The 17622-nt window shown below is 47.2% G+C and overlaps 1 protein-coding gene across 1 annotated transcript in view; it reads left to right on the plus strand.

Annotated features, from left to right (window-relative positions):
• The first annotated feature begins 1513 nt into the window (after positions 1-1513).
• The window catches only part of HSPA12A (heat shock protein family A (Hsp70) member 12A), a 140979-nt gene continuing 124870 nt past the window's right edge, over positions 1514-17622 (plus strand). The window contains exon 1 of the mRNA XM_030202649.1: positions 1514-1637. Coding sequence (XP_030058509.1) covers positions 1598-1637 — 40 coding nt within the window. The 5' untranslated portion in view covers positions 1514-1597. The remainder of the gene's footprint in view (positions 1638-17622) is intronic.

The raw sequence follows: 17622 nt of genomic DNA on the forward strand, positions 1-17622 counted from the left end.
GCTGGTGGGGGTTGGGGACCTCCGCCAGCCAAACTGGGGGGCTCTGGAGCCAATTAGGGGGAGCCCAGGCCCCCATGGCCCCCCATACCTACGCCACAGATATGAGGTGAGACTTCAGGACCTGAACATGTATACCCTAGTGGAAACGAGAGACAGGGTGATATGATACAAACATTCAAATATTTGAAAGGACAAATCAAGATTGCGTATACATGTGTAGTATCACATCTTTCCTTATACTATGAGTTTATCTTGTTGCGCAGACTGGATGGACTGTACAGGTCTTTATTTGCTGTCATCTACTATGTTACTATTTTAATTCTGGAACTGAGGCCTTCTGGTCGGAGCTTATTCTACAGGACAAGGTCATTATTTCTTCATGTCCTGCCCAGAGACAAAGGCACCAGGTTCTATTATAGAACATTACCTAGTAACATAGTAGATGACGGCAGAGAAAGACCTGCACGGTCCATCCAGTCTGCCCAACAAGATAAACTCATATGTGCTACTTTTTGTTTATACCTGACCTTGATTTGTATCTGCCATTTTCAGGGCACAGACAGTAGAATTCTGCCCAGCACTAGCCCCACCTCCCCCGCCACCCAATCTCCGCTAAGCTTCTGTGGATCCATTCCTTCTGAATAGGATTCCTTTATGTTTATCCCACGCATTATTTGAATTCCGTTACCGTTTTCCTCTCCACCACCTCCCGCGGGAGGGCATTCCAAGCATCCACCACTCTCTCCATGAAAAATTACTTCCTGACATTTTTCTTGAGTCTGCCTCCCTTCAATCTCATATCATGCCTTCTAGTTCTACCGCCTTCCCATCTCCGGAAAAGGTTCGTTTGCGGATTAATACCTTTCAAATATTTGAACGTCTGTATCATATCACCCCTGTTTCTCCTTTCCTTCAAAGTATACATGTTCAGGTCAGCAAGTCTCTCCTCATACGTCTTGTAACGCAAATCCCATACCGTTTTTGTAGCTTTTCTTTGCACTCCTTCAATTTTTTAGAATAACCCAGCATCAGTATGCCTAACATTTATGCCATGGGTGGGGGCTCTCAGGTGTAACTATGAGGCCTAAATGTACCAGGGACATGTGTAAGTTAACAATATTCTGTAAATCACATGTAACTGGGAGTTCTCCTATCTTCCCTTAGGTGAACACAAGCTAAGTGGTCATTTGCTGAATATTAGAAGATAGTTGCATATAGGAATTTATTTATTTGAAACATTTACCAACCATGAGCAAGTGGAAGCGTAGCCTAGAGTTTGGAGCCCTGAACCCAGTTCAAATCCTGCTGCTACTCCATTGCCTCAGGTACAGATTTCGAGTGTGAATCTTCCAGGGACCTGCTGGGAGAGAGCGTGGGGTATTTGCAGAACTGCCCTTCACAGGTGTCGTAGTTCTACCAAGTACAGATAATAGGATCTGAGGGTTGGGAAGAGAATAAGATTGGGGGAGGGGCAGGGGGCGGTTCCTGCACTTCGGAGCTCCGCCCCCTCTCCTCGGCTCAGCTCCGTAATCTCGGTCTCTCTCTCTCCGCTTGGATTCTTCCCAGGGCAGCAGAGCCTGGAGCCCGAATCCCAGCCATGTCCGGCCCGGAGCCCCCCATTGAGAGCCGCCGTGCAGGTAAGGTGGGGGGGGGGAGGGATCGCAGTGCCGCAAGAGGCAGAACCAGGGGGGGGGGGGGAGAGGTAAACTCAGCCGGTACCCCCTCCCCCGGTGGGCAGCGCCTAGATGAGCTTTACATCGTGACTGTTTTCCCTCGTTGGGCTCCCCTTGTGCCCCCCCCCCCCTGCAGGGTGTCCGGGCGGGGCAGTGCCCCTCGCTGCATCTTCCCCTCCCCCTACTGCGGATACTGGGATCGTTTGAGCTTCTAACCCTGAAGCGCTTCCCGATAACTATAGGCTGGAAAATATGTACGTATTGGGATTATAACCATGACAAAGAAGAAAATTCCGCCCAGCACCGCAACCTGATCTACACACAAAATATATCCTCATGACACACTTCAAGAATCAGTGACTGGATTTTATATCCCTAAATCTCACCAGGGATAACTTGCAAGTAAAAAAAAACGCCAGGTCTTTATTTGCAATATAGTGCTGAGTGAGTTGTAGCCCTGTGCCCCACCCCCCTCTCTCCTGGAGTGTGCAGTCTCAATCTCCATGTCCCCTCTCAGGATGTGCTAAGTTTCAGTCCCATTCCCCACTTTCTCCCGGGGTCCATGCCCCATACCCCCCCCCCCCCTTCTCTGGGTAATGCTCTCTCAATCTATGTCCCCACTCCCTGCACTTTTGGGATGTGCATGTGTTGCCTGTCTGTTCCCCTCATCCTCTCTCTCCTGGGGTATGCTGCTCTCTCTAAGGGTGTTCTATCTCAGTCCATGCCCCAAGCCCCCTCTCTTGGGGTGTGCTAAGTCTTAGTCCATGTCCCATTCTCCCCTTTCTCCTGGAGTGTGCGGTCTCAGTTCATGCCCCACCCATGCCTCCATCTCTCTTGAGGTATGCTGAATCTGGCTGTGCCCCACACCTTTACTGTTTTGGGGTGAGCTTGGTCTGTGTCCTGTGCCCCACCCACTATCTCTTTCGGGGTGAGCTCAGTCTGTGCCCAACCCACTGTCTCGGGGTGAGCTCGGTCTGTGTCCTATGCCTCGCCTACTCTCTTGGGGTGAGCTTGGACTGTGTCCTATGCTCTGCCCATTGTCTCGGGGTGAGCTCGGTCTATGTCCTATGCCCCGCCCACTGTCTCTTGGGGTGAGCTCGGTCTGTGTCCTATGCCCCACCCACAGTCTCTCTTGGGGTGAGCTCAGTCTGTGCCCCACCCACTGTCTCAGGGTGAATTCAGTCTGTGCCCCTCCCACTATCTTTTTCAGGGTGAGCTTGGCCTGTGTCCTATGCCCCGCCCACTGTATTGGGGTGAGCTCGGACTGTCCTATGCCCCAGCTACTATCTCGGGGTGAGCTTGGTCTGTGTCCTTTGCCCCACCCACTGTCTATTGGGGTGAGCTCGGTCTGTGTCCTATGCCCCACCCACTGTCTCGGGGTGAATTCAGTCTGTGCCCTGTGCCCCTCCCACTATCTTTTTTGTGGTGAGCTTGGTCTTTGTCCTATGCCCCGCCCACTGTCTCTTGGGGTGAGCTTGGTCTGTGTCCTGTGTCCCGCCAAGTGTCTCTTGGGGTGAGCTTGGTCTGTGTCCTATGCTCCACCCACTATCTTGGGATGAGCTCGGTCTGTGACCTGGTAGAGACCTGACACTCTACCTGGAAGGATTTCCCCTATTTTGTATCCTGCCCAGGGGCCGAGCAGGGCTGGCGTTAGGGTGTAGTAAACAGGGCAATTGCCCTGGGCCCCCATGTCACAAGAGGTCCCCAAGTCTGCCTGAAGCATAGCTTGCAGGTGGGCTCAGGGGTCCCCTTCTCAGTATCTTCCCAGGGTCCCTTCTTACCTAACACCAGCCCTGGAGTCAAGGACTGCCACTTTTTCCAGAGTTTGGCTAACGTGGGCTCTAAGTCTGGCCACTAGGGGTTGCTGTTTCATAATGGCTCAGGCTTCCCTCTTCCCAGAAGCTGTTCACTGTGTTCACAGCATCAGCAGTCACAGCATGAGGCCGAAGTCCATCCCCATAAATCAAACCCAGAGCCTGTTCCTGTTCCTATGCAGCTCTTGTCACTGAACCATCTGCCCCCCCTCCCCACATAGCCAATTTCTTAAACCTTCTAGCTTGTAATGAAAGGGAAGGAGTGGGTCTCAAACCAATCCTGAGGCCCCTCTGTCCTCTTTTCAGGATACACTTAATGAATATGTGTCATATGTGTTTAGATAGATATAAGCAAATCTCTTGGGGATTATTGGGGGGTATTGCCAACTGGTGACAAGGGGTGCCGAGGACGAGCATGAGGCCCATCGGGTTGGACTGAAACATGAGTTTAGGGCTCCCTTTTGGGTGACCCAGAGCCCAATAATTTTTTACCATGTACCTCCAGGACATGGGTGGGATTTTGTGTCCCTGATGTATGGATCCTACTGCTGGAGCAAACAGAGGTGAAGGATGTCCCTAGCCTGAGGTCTGATGCTGACCCCCCCCCCCCCCCCCCAACCCCCCTTTGCATGAAAGTCCAGGACTTGAAAAATGTGGCGCAAACAGCTCACCTACAGAGCTTCTTCCCATGTTCTGTCTCTCAGGAAGTCACTGATTTCCCTTGGAATCCCAGCTGTTAGCTTGTAAGCAGGAAGGTTGGATAAATTGCTTCCAAAAGTCACCAACAGCTCTGTAAAAGATTCCCCCCCCCCCCCACCCCCAGTCCTTTGGGACCATTGCATTCTGCTTCTCTCCAGCAACCAAACCTGAAGATTAGCTTGTCCTTTCGTCCCCCTCCAGATCTCCAGTCTCAAACTCAGGGGCCAGTGCAGTATAGAGCGAAGCCCTGCAGACGTTAGCATGATGTTTCTGCAATAAAATTCTGCTCAAAATCCTGGTGTAAAATGCAGGAAGGGGTTTAATGCCAGCGTAATCTTTGCAAGTGGTCGGGCAGATGACAGCGTTCTGCTTATAATAATAGCATGCTATTGTGCTCTGCATATTATAATTGCGTGGTAATAAAGGTCCGGAGCCATTTCATCCGGATGCAGAGAAGTGTGCAAAAGACCTGAAGGCAAGGTTTGCTGATGCTGGGGTTGCAACGCAAGCCCTGACCAGGAGCACAGGGTTAGCTCATTCTGCTGTGGTCAGCACGGGTGAGGATTATATGCCCGATTCTTCACTTTTATCGGTGAACATAAAGCACCCACAGCATATTCTGGTTTCCTTGATGATGAGGAGCTGGACTGTTCACAGATATTTGTATTTGCAAAATTGTCTATAGGCACCCGGAGCTGCATGCAGATACATCAGCGTGTGTTCTGGAACACTATTCTGCTCTTAAACTGTTAAACTAGTATTGCAAAATGTTATGCACAGAATGGCACGTCTGCTGCTTCTCCTACTACTTATCACTAGACATACGCAGCGCTGTACACTGGACATAAAGAGACAATCCTTGCTCAAAAGAGCTCACAATCTAATTAGGACAGACAAACAGGACAAATAATGGATAAGGACAAAGAGGAGCAAGATTCCGGAATCCCAAAGACTACTACTACTATTTATTTCTATAGCGCTACTAGACAGATGCAGCGCTGTACACTGCACTTAAAGAGACAGTCCCTGCTCGACAGAGCTCACAATGTAATTAGGACAGACAAACAGAACAAATAAGAGATAAGGGAATGACTAAGGTGGGAATGAGAAAACATGGGTACTAAACAAGTGAGTAAAGGTTAGGAATTAAAAGCAGCATCAAAAAAGACGAGCTTTTAGCCTAGATTTGAAGACACCAGAGCAGTGGCGTAGCCAAGGGTGGGCCCAGGCCCACCCACTTTGGGCTTAGGCCCATCCAGTAGCAGCACACCTATGATGTGGCTGGCAGGGATCCCCGAGCCCCACCAGCTGAAAACTCCCAACAACCGTCCCTCCTGCATACCTTGTAAATAGCAGATCTTCGCTTGCAGAGAGCAGAGACTGATACATACTGCTTGCACCGGCCCCAAAGAATTCTCTGTGATGTATTCCCGCCTATGCAGAAACAGGAAGTTGCATCAGAGGGAAGGCTGTGGGGCCAACATGCGGTGTGTATTAGTTGCTGTTCGCTGAAGGTGAAAATCTGCTATTTAAAAGGTATGCGGGGGAGGGGATGTTTGAGAGACCATATGGCATGCAGGCGAGAGAGGGAGAGACCAAATCACTTGTGCAACAGGGCGGAGTTCTTTTACCCACCCATCTTAGGCCCAGGCCCACCCAAAATTGGGTGTCTGGCTACGCCCCTGCACCAGAGATGGAGCTTGATGTACCAGCTCAGGAAGTCTATTCCAGGCATAGGGTTCAGAAAGATAAAAGGAACAGAGTCTGGAGTTGGAAGTGGAGGAGAAGGGTGAAGATAAGAGAGATTTACCCAGTGAACGGAGTTCCCGGGGAGAAATGTAGGGAGAGATGAGAGTGGAGAGGTACTGAGGAGCTGCAGAGTGAATGCACTTATAGGTCAATAAGAGGAGTTTGAACTGTATGCAGAAACGGATAGGAAGCCAGTGAAGTGACTTGAGGAGAGGGCTAATATGAGCATAACGACACTGGAAGAATATTAGTCGTGCAGCAGAATTTGAACAGATTGAAGGGGAGCAGTGGCGTACTGAGGGCGGGGCAGTGGGGGCAGTCTGCCCTGAGTTCATTCTGCAGGGGGAGGTACAGGGAGCAGCTGTGCCTTCGGCTCTGCAGGTTCCCTGCTTCCTCTGATGTTACTTCCTGTTCCAGGGAAGAAGGAGCAGGAGACGAGCAGAGCCCACAGCCACACGGCTGCTTCCAGCACCACAGGAGGTAAGAGCAGTGCACCCAGGGGGGGATGTTTGGAGGTGATGCAACAGAGGGGATAATGCTGCACCTGGGGAAGGGGGTGCATGGCGGCGATCTGCCCTAGGTGGCAGCCGACCAAAGAATGCCATTGAAGGGGAGATAGATGGCTAAGTGGGGGACCTGTGAGAAGCAAGTTGCAATAGTCTAAGCGAGAGGTGATACAAGTGTTGATGGAGGGTTCTGGTAGTGTGCTCAGAAAGGAAAGGGCGAATTTTGGTGATGATATAGAGAAAGAAATGACAGGTTTTAGCAGTCTGTTGAATATGTGCGGAGAGGGAGAGGGAGGAGTCGAAGATGACCCCAAGGTTACGAGCTGATGAGACAGGAAGGATGAGAGTGTTATCCACAGAAATGGAGAATGGGGGAAGAGAAGTTGGTTTAGGGGGAAAGATAAGAAGCTCAGTCTTGGTCATGTTTAGTTTCAGATGGCGCTGAGACATCCAGGCAGCAATGTCAGACAGGCAGGCTGATACTTTGGCCTGGATTTCGGCTGAGATTTATGGTGTGGAGAGGTAGATCAGATGTCATCAGCGTAAAGATGATACTGAAAACTATGGATGAGATCAGAGTACCAAAGGAAGAGGTATAGATGGAGAAAAGAAGAGGTCCAAGGACGGATCCCTGGGGTACACCAGCTGACAGTGGGATAGAAGTAGAGGAGGCTCCACTAGAGTATACACTTAAGTACATGTGCAATGTCATTCTAGTGCCGATGCAAATTTCATGTGCAGCTGAACATGGCTGCTGCTGCTAGCTCCGATCCGTTTTGGCCGCATGTCCACTGCACTTCGACATATTATCTGCACACAGAGAATTGGCATTCAGTTTGCAAACTGCATTAGGGAGTGATTCTTTTCTTTTACATGTGTGTCTTAGGAAACCTTGCACTGGCCAGCTGCATTGCCCCTCCCCATATCTTAATAGGGAGAGAGGAGAGTTCATACGCAGGTTCTTGCTTCTGGTTTTGTTCCAAGTGAACCTGTTCGGCAGTACTGTGCAGCTGAGGATCATGGTCTGCAGTAGCTGATTAGGTCCATCTGGGATCAGCAGACTCTTGTCACAGTTCAAGGTCTTGCTTCCTAGTGGGATGGGTCCTTAGGTCAGCCCAGGATATGCAGTTTTGACTGTTCTCACTTTTCTACCTCCTGCTGTCCTTGTGAGATTTTGACCATTGATCTGACAGATGTTTCCTCCATCCCAGGCAGTCCCGGGCAATAGTCTCCCATGAAGTGATGTTAATATTGCATGCCTTTAATGCCGACCTTGAGGATGTCCTTGAAGCGCACTCCGTGCCCTCCTCCAGAAGCAGAATTAGGATATCGCTGCCCCCTCCCCGTTGAATTCATCAGACCTCAGCATTCCTCGGTTGCTGCTGCATCTCCACTGCTCCATCCCTGCACTGGCGACTGGGCGGGACCCAAGGGGTGGGTGAAAATGACAGGCAAAGATATTACAGCTCTTTACAATACCCTCTCACTGCCGAGCTTAATGCTGGTGTATTGAGTCGCTGCTTTCTAGGGGCAGAGACATAACCGAAAGAATCTCTTTCACTGCCGTAGAGGCAGAGCTGCCAAGTTACCCAGTTCCCAGAGGGAGACATTTTTGGCCACTTCTGGTATTAAACTCTCACCCCAAAGCAGTGTGGGATTTGTAGTCCAAGATTCTACCCATTTAAAAATCTGTGCTGTAGGTCCCATGAGGATGAGGTTTTCATAAATACAGGACTGGCTTAGAATCTCACCCGTGGAACTGGATAACTTGGAAGTTTTGGAAAGAAAATCTGAAAGTTGCACTGGAAATCTACTGATTCTGGGGAGGGAGAGCAGTTCCTGTGGCTGCATAAATATGTTTGCATTTCTGAAGAGAAGGGGAGATGGTCATATATTCTAGGAGCCTGATGGAAAATTATATTAAACAAATACCCTTTTTTTGTTTAAAGTCCCCTAATGTTTATTCTATGAACAGAAACAGCAATGTAAACAAACAGAGAGAAGTACATGCGGGTATTTGTAAGGAACAGATGAGGTTATACAGGCCAGACATAAATATTGCCATACTGGGAAAGACCAAAGGTCCATCGAGCCCAGCATCCTGGTTCCAACAGTGGCCAATCCAGGTCACAAACACCTGGCAAGATCCCAAAAATGTACAAAACATTTTATACTGCTTACCCCAGAAATAGTGGATTTTCCCCAAGTCCATTTAATAACGGTCTATGGACTTTTTCTTTAGGAAGCCGGCCAAACCTTTTTTAAACTCCGTTAAGCTAACCGCCTTTACCACATTCTCTGGCAACAAATTCCAGAGTTTAATTACACGTTGAGTGGTGAAATATTTTCTCCGATTCGTTTTAAAATTTACTACATTGTAGCTTCATCGCATGCCCCCTAGTCCTAGTATTTTTGGAAAGCGTGAACAGACGCTTCACATCTACCCGTTCAACTCCACTCATTATTTTATAGACCCCCTCAGCCGCCTTTTCTCCAAGCTGAAGAGCTTCAGGAAAGGCGGCTTCAGGAACCAGAAACTGAAAGCTTCATAATTGGGTATAAGTAATCGCAACAGTCACAAACAGAAGGTAAAATACTCCACTGGAGGGAAGGCATCCAGCAAGAAACAGTAGAGCAAAGGAGCCTCTCGCAGATGGTGTTCAGAGATATCTTTATTGAAAAATTCTTCAAAAACACTGATGGAGACCAGACACGACTTGGGTTTCGGCCTACCCACCCTGCATCAGGGGTCTAGGAATTTGTTATTCAATATGTATTCCTAGATTAGTCGTCAACGCACAAAATCTCCACTCAGAACAAAAAGATACAAAAGACTCTCGGACACCGACATCCAGCTGGGTTTTCAGTTACTGAAAAGCATTTTACATGTCAGAAAGTGCAAGATGTTTATCTTGTTTCAGATTTTGGTGCACTCTGGGTTTAACTGATCCCCTAAACTGGCAGTCTGAGAGCAGATGGGCAGATGGCCATGTGCTCAGCTTCCGATGGTGTCAGAGGCAGGATGCAGCAGGGTAGTCTCGACCAGTTTTGTGGTTCTTATGTTCCTAAACCGGTGATTCTGAGCCCAGTCCTCTAGACACATCCAGCCAGAATATCGACCATGAAAGTTTGTGTAACCCCGGGTCTCACCCGAGTCCTAGCTCCGGCCCCAGCCCGGCTTCCCATTTTGGTCCAATCTCCCCTCACTCTTCAGTTCCAGCACACATGCAGTCAAAATTGGGAGTGGGTCAGTGGTCCAGAATAGTGCGATCTGGGGGTTTGAGAGGGTATACTTTACCCTCTGGAGCTGATGGGTTCCCTCAGCAATCTCTCTTCCACAAGCCAGGTATTACTCAAAGGGGCTCATTTTCAAAGCACTTAGGTTACTATGGAAATTTGTAAGTCTAAATGCTCTGAAAATACACCTCAAAGTCTCATACAAATGCAAACTCTTTATTTGAACTCTTGCAACTGGCAAATTAGCAATCCAAAGTATTCCTTGTTGTTGTTCTCAAAGGGGAACTTTCTTTTCCTTCCCTGAATTTTATTTACAAGATTAGTAGTAATTCCCTTGCCCGTAAATGTCTTGTCTGTCTGTTTTTACCTAGATAGTAAGGTCTTTGAGCAGGGACTGTCTCTGTGTGTGTCATGTTCAGCGCTGCGTACGCCTGGTAGCGCTATACAAATGTTAGTAGTAGTTATATTTACAACTTCTTCTGTCTGTGGCTATCCTGCAGAGAGAGATTTCTCCCCCCCCCCCCCCCCCCAAAGGTTGTACTCCTCTTCTTTAACTTGGTTTACTTTTCTGGGCTCACATCCCTCTTGATCTGACTCTCCTCCAGCAGTGACCCCCACCTTTGGTCCACCCTGGTTATGGAATGAGCTCTCCATGCTTCCCGGCTGGGCCCTCTTCTACCCACCCATAGCACCAAAGGCATAGCCAGACCTTGAGGGGGCACATTTAGCCCCACCCCCACTGCTGTTTGCTTCCACCCCAACACCGCATACCTGGGCTGGCGGGGTCCCCAAGCCCCGCCAGCAGAAACCTTCCTTTGCTGATCATGCCGCACTGCCTGCTCCGCTTTCCCGCACCTGCACGCGTGCTTGGTTTTACTGAAATTGAGCGTGTGCAAAGCTGGCGCGGATGCTCAATTTCATTCAAACGAAGCATGAGGGAGAGGGAAGCAGGGCAGGCAGCGCCAGCCAAACCTGCAGTCTCTGGGGGCCTGATTAAGGAGGTCTTTTACTAAGGTGCACTCACGTTTTTAGCGCACGCTGAAATTGGGTGTGCGCTAAACGTTAGAGATGCCCGTAGGAATGCATTGGTGTCTCTAACGTTTAGTGCGCACTGAAAACATCAGTGCGCCTTAGTAAAAGGGAGTCTCTGCTAGTACTTTTCAATGGAGTGGAGGAGTGACCTAGTGGTTAGAGCACTGGTCTTGCAATCCAGAGGTGGCCGGTTCAAATACCACTGCTGCTCCTTGTGATCTTGGGCAAGTCACTTAACCCTCCATTGCCTCAGGTACAAACTTAGATTGTGAGCCCTCCAGGGACAGAGAAATGTCCAGAGTACCTGAATGTAACTCGCCTTGAGCTACTACTGAAAAAGGTGTGAGTAAAATCTAAATAAATAGTGATTATGCTTTCTATACTATTTATCGGTACTTTACGTAGCAATGTTTGGTAACCTTGCCTGGAATCCGTTGCCTTAATCATGAATGATGTACTAAGATGGCAGTATGGACTTTTTTTTATACTGAAGCTCTACGAGAATTGCAGGATGGATGTTTGAATGATGCATAACAAATAGAATGTTAGGCATTATTAGGAAAGGAGTGGAAAACAAAAGTGAGGACGTTATAATGCCTATGTATCGCTCCATGGTGCAACCGCACCTCGAGTATTGTGTTCAATTTTGGTCACCGCATCTCAAAAAAGGTATAGTGGAATTAGAAAAGGTACAGAGAAGGGCGACGAAAATGATGGGGTGGGACGACTTCCCTATGAGGAAAGGCTGAAGCGTCTAAGTCATTTCAGCTTGGAGAAAAGACGGCTGAGGGGAGATATGATAGATGTCTATAAAATAATGAGTGGAGTGGAACGGGTAGACGTGAATCGTTTGTCTACTCTTTCCAAAAATTCTAGGACTAGAGGGCACGCGATCAAACTACAAAGTAGTACATTTAATACGAATCTGAGAAAATTTTCTGCACTCGGCATGTAATTAAACTCTGGAATTAGTTGCCAGAGAATGTGATAAAGGCAGTTAGCTTAGTTGGGTTTGAAAAAGATCTGGCTGGCTTCCTAAAGGAAAAGTTCATAGACCATTATTAAATTGACTTGGGGAAATGAACAGGCTAAACACTATATAGCTTCCCTACCCCGAACAGTGCTCGGTGTTGATTTGATCACTAAGCTGGAGAATTTATTTGAGATGGTGTCAGGGGATCCTATTTCGATTTCTCTATTACATAAAAGATTGCTAATGGCCCGACCGCAGGAAGACCTCAAACAAGTGGCAGCAAGGTGGTCCGAGGATTTACAGAAAGAGGTCATGCCGCGAGATTTGATGAGGGGTTGGAGAGGGGTTTTGAAATGGACACAGAGCGCAATCCTTTGAGAATGCCGGATTAGAGTGATATATCGGGCGTACACCTCTCAGTCACGTATGTGTCGAATGGGGTATTTAGAATGGGCTCAATGTAGATGCTGTGGGGTGGCACATAATGATTTTTACCACGCCTTTTGGAAATGTTCGGCTATAACAGCTTTTTGGATTAGGATAGTCAAGTTCCTAGAAAGGATTGGAGGGTGTAAGGTAAAACAGCTGCCTATGTGCATTCTATTGGGATGTCAGCCTCCAGTGGAGGGGGCACGATTTATCTGAATGTATTGGCCCATAAAGCTTTCCTTGTTGGTATGAAGTGCATCCTTGTTAATTGGACTCGGGAATTGCCCCCCTCGTTTTGGCAATGGCAGAATCGTTTACATGACCTACTTATGATGGAACTCCAGGACTCTCTGCTTAATCTTAAAACACAAAGCAATTTTTATCTTACTTGGGCAGGATATATTAACACAATGTCCCATAAGGCGAGGAGTAATATTATGAACAAACCGGGAGCGCTGTCCAATTCTCCCTCAGCAACTAGTGGCAATTGACTGTGATTAAGGGTTCTTTCCCTTTTTGGAAGAGGGAATGTGATGGTAGAGCAGACGTGGGAGGGGGGAAGGGGGATTAGGAGTTGGGGGGGGGGGAGTCTCACTTGGGTGTATCTCAGACCTTGTCTTTTTCTGATAAAGACACCTTCTGGAGGGGGTGGGGGGATGGATGGCTATAAGAGCACAGGCCCTTTGACTCCCTCGGTTGGGGGTGTTCGACTCAGCATTCTCACCTGTCTCTAGTTCGATGCCTTTGCTTATTTGTTATAAAGCGGATATATGAAAGTTGTATTTCTGGGAGTTAATGCGTTTGAATTTATGCTGTCATACTGAGGGGGGTGTAAGAGGCTGGTTTCTATAACAGGGGAAGGGAGGGGGGAGGTACTCATAAGGGGGAAAAAAGATTGATGACTGGCTGCAATGTATTTATACTTTCTATTTGTCTTCTTCATTGGACCTACTGTTTGGTCATGGATGTGTTATATTGCTTTGTCATCAATAAAAAATGTTGAAAATAAATTGACTTGGGGAAAATCCACTGCTTATTTCTGGGATAAGCAGCATAAAATGAATTGATCTTTTTTGGGATCTTGCCAGGTATTTGTGACCTGGATTGGCCACTGTTGGAAACAGGATGCTGGGCTTGATGGACCTTTGGTCTGTCCCAGTATGGCAATACTTATGTACTTGGGATTCTGAATGGAATCTTGCGACTCTTTGTGGTTCTACATGGAATGTTGCTACACTTTGAAATTCTGCATGGAATCTTGTTATTCTTTAGAATTCTGGAATCTTGCTACTCTTTGGGTTTCTGCCAGGTATTTGTGACCTGGATTGGCCACTGTTGGAAACAGGATGCTGGGCTTGATGGACCTTTAGTCTGTCCCAGTGTGGCACTACTTATGTGTATATGCTTTTCTTTAAGTTCTGTTTTCTGATATTGGTCGCCATATGTATATTTTTATAGTCCTAAGTTAGATCCACCTGCGTATATACTAAACGTGACTAGTGACATTTGAAAATGTGTTTTCTTAGCACGTTCAAGATTTGTTCAGCGGTGCTGTACTCTGCCCATTGGTTGCCACATTTCAATAGTCCTAAGTTAGATTCACATGCGCCTGTGCAAAATGTGTTTAGTGACGTTTTAAATTGTTTTTTTTTTTTCTTAGCCCGTACAAGATTTGCTCAGCGGCGCATAACTCTGCCCACTTTGTTGAATTGATTTATATTGGACAGATTCAAGCCAAGTAATACATTTATTTTGGGGGGAGGGTTTGAGATCACAATACTATATATTTTATTTATATGCGTTTTTATTACAATATTGAGGAATGTATTTTTCTCTCCCTTACTCTCCTATATATTTTCTCCCCTCCAATAGGAGTCTTATATGAGTTTATGAACCTGTTTTTACATTGTTCGTCTCTTACTTTTTTGACATATGACTTGGGTAAGACTGGCAGTATTATCTCCCCCTTTCTTGATAGATGACATACCATAGGATTGATTCTTTTGACATTACATTTCAACAATTTTTCACACTATATTGGTTTATTCCCTTTTTGTGTTGCTCACATCCGTATGTATTGACACTCTAATCAGATCTCCACCCATTTACATATCACTGGGAGCTATTTATAATCCACAACATACGTATCTCTATTTACAAATTGAGTGGGACCTTGATGTGTATTTATTGTACTTTATATGTATGTGCTCTTTCATAAACATATTTTATGATTTATTCTTTTATATTTTAATGTAATATTTACGTTTTATTTATCAATAGACCCCTGAGGGCAGGCATTTTTCACACTGAAATACGGCCCCTGTCGGGTCTTTTGCAGAAATAAAGGACTCCTGCTGTCGCAGTCCTGAAGGCCCAGTTGTGCAGTTTTTCTTGACCATTTGTACCTGTTTACTGTTCTACCCTCTCTCTACCCAGTTTGGGATAGTGAGACAGGCAGGGGGAAGCAGCTGCTTGCCATGGGATTTGTAGTAAGGATTGTTGCTACTCTTTGAGATTCTGCATGGAATCTTGTCACTCTTTAGGATTCTAGAATCTTGCTATTTGGGATTCTACATGGAATGTTCCTACTCTTTGAGATTCTGCATGGAATCTTGTCACTCTTTAGGATTCTGGAATCTTGCTGTTCTTTGGGGTTCTACATGGAATGTTGCCTCAATTTGGGTTTCTGCTAGGTACTTGTGACCTGGCTTGGCCACAGTTTGGAAAACAGGATACTGGGCTAGATGGACCATTGGTCTGACACAGTATGGCTACTCTTAAGTTCTTATGCATTAAAGACAATTTTGGTTCAAGAGTTCTCTGTCTTAGTGATGTTCTGTATTCTGGTTTAAGCTGCAATCAAATCACACCCAGCGAAAGGGCAGAACACTTTCTTCACAGGGAAATCATGACAAAGCAGTATAATTTTATGGTTTATAATGTGATTGAAGGCCAGATCATATGTAAAATCCTTGTTAGTGTTGAAGTATTTTGTCATAATATCTTTAAAGGTCTTAAGCTCCTGGATTAGTTTACAATTTCCTTTTAGTATTCTGACTATAAGGTCATTAATGCAGTTCTCTGGTCTTGCAAAGTGCTTTTCCACATCCTGGTCACCATTATTTGCTTTGCGGTGTTTGATTTGGTGCCTGTCAGCTGATTCGTTACTTTAGGAAAATATGAGTGCAGTTTCCTTATGCAGAATGTTTTTCCTATGTGGGTAGGAAAGGCTAAAGCAGCTAGGGCTCTTCAGCTTGGAGAAAAGATGGCAGAGGGGAGATATGATAGAGGTCTGTAAAATAATGAGTGGAATGGGACTGGTAGACATGAATCACTTGTTTATTCTTTCCAAAAATACTAGGGGGCACTCAATGAAGCTACAAAGTAGTAAATTTAAAACAAACCAGAGAAAATATTTCTTCACTCAACGTGTAATTAAACTCTGGAATTCTTTGCCAGATAATATGGTAAAGGCGGTTAGCTTAGCGGGGTTTAAACAAGGTTTGGACAGCTTCCTAAAGGAAAAGTCCATAGATCATTATTAAAAAGGACTTGGGGGAAAATCCAGTATTTCTGGGATAAGCAGTATAAAATGTATTGAACTTTTTGTTGGGACCTTGCCAGGTATTTGTGACCTGGATTGGCCACTGTTGGAAACAGGATGCTAGGCTTAATGGACCTTTGGTCTGTCCCAGTATGGCAATACTTATGTACTTGGGATTCTGAATGGAATCTTGCTACTCTTTGAGGTTCTAGATGGAATGTTGCTACACTTTGAAATTCTGCATGGAATCTTGTTATTCTTTAGAATTCTGGAATCTTGCTACTCTTTGGGGTTCTACATGGAATGTTGCTACTCTTTGGGTTTCTGCCAGGTATTTGAGACCTGGATTGGCCACTGTTGGAAACAGGATGCTGGGCTTGATGGACCTTTCGTCTGTCCCAGTGTGGCACTACTTATGTACTCAGCTGCGGGGTCCTGTGATATGTGCTGGCCCAATTTGCCGTTTGGTTATCTTCTTTTGGAGCGTCTGCTGGGGATTTGCCATGTATTTATTAGGATTTGTTTACTGCCTTTTTGAAGACATTTACTCAAGTTTATGAAGTTTGGCTTTGGATTAGGTGGTTGTCGGAAGGCCAGCGGCATTGGTGGAGTTGGGAATCTCTCATCCTCCTGGAGCACTGGCTGTGGGGTTAAAGTGAAAACAGTCTAACTTGCTCTAATATCCCTTACTAAGCTCAGGAAAGAAGGTAGCTCCCACAGGAAGAAAACAGAATCTTTGCTTTTTTGTGCTTCCCTGTTGAGTTCTTGCCGTTTGCTTCTCTGAGGCTTCCACCTCTTTCTGTCCTGCGAAATTGTGGTGAAAGCCATGGATTGGTCATGTAGAACGATCCGAGCAAGAGATGACATGCTTTTAGTCATATCATATGGACTATGATAGGGCTAGACTGGGCAACAGTGGCATAGCTATAGGGAGCCATGGGGGCCTGGGACCCCCCAGTTTGGCTGACAGGGGTCTCCAACCCCTGTCAGCTGAAGCGTTTGTCCTGCGCTGGTCTCGCCGCATTGCTCTTCTCAGTCATGCTGTTCACGCTCGTTTTTAGTGAAACTGAGCATGCGTGACACGTGCATGCTCCGTTTCATTAAAACGAGCGTGCAAGGCGTGCCTGAGAACAGAGCAGGGCAGGCAATGCGAGACCGCCGCGGGACAAACGGTTCAGCTGGCGGAGGTTGGGGGAACCTTCACCAGCCAAGGTACCATCGTGCAGCCGAAGCAGGGGGTGGCGGGTAACCGGGCCAAAATGTTTCCCCCCCCCACCCACTTTGGGCTCTGCCCTCCCCCCCTCCTGTCAAGGTCTGGCTACGCCCTTGCTGTGCAGTATCCCTACTTGGGGCATCTCTTGAGACATTTGTGTAGCAGTGGCAGGAGGAAGATTCTAGGTCCCCGTTCCAGACAGCTGCCGATCACAGTAATAGCGTGGGCTATTCTGGGGAGGTTAATCAACACAAGAATATCCTCAGGAACTGGAGAAAAATATGAAAACCAGAGTTGAGGGAGGATCCTGGCGGGAGAGGGGAAAAGTGGTAACATGCGCTTAGCTGGTTTTCCTGCCCTGGGGGCCCATCAAGGCTTTTCTTCCCAAGATACTAGAGAGGAACGTTGAGGAGAAGGGGCCGCCAAGAGACTGAAAACCGGGCCTGGGGCATCAGCGGGCCCAGGGCAGGACCGCCATCGCCGCTGCCCCCCCCCCCCCCCCCAGATTGCTGGCGCAATTGAAATACCTTGTTGGCTGGTGGGTTTCCTGATGCCCCACCAGCAGAAGACGTCTTCCTCCAGCACTGCTGTTCTGCCGATTGCCTGCCCCTGCGGCTGCTTTTTCTCTTAGGTCATGCTCGGTTTCAAAAAAAGCAGCTGCTCAGCTGGGCAGAAGAGCAGCGCTGGAGGTGCTCCTCCGGGTCCTCCCCAGCCTTCAAGGAGGGGCCTGGCTGCGGCGCCAGAATTTTCTCT

This window comes from Microcaecilia unicolor, chromosome 5 (genome assembly GCF_901765095.1).
Source record: "Microcaecilia unicolor chromosome 5, aMicUni1.1, whole genome shotgun sequence".
Taxonomy (NCBI): domain Eukaryota; kingdom Metazoa; phylum Chordata; class Amphibia; order Gymnophiona; family Siphonopidae; genus Microcaecilia; species Microcaecilia unicolor.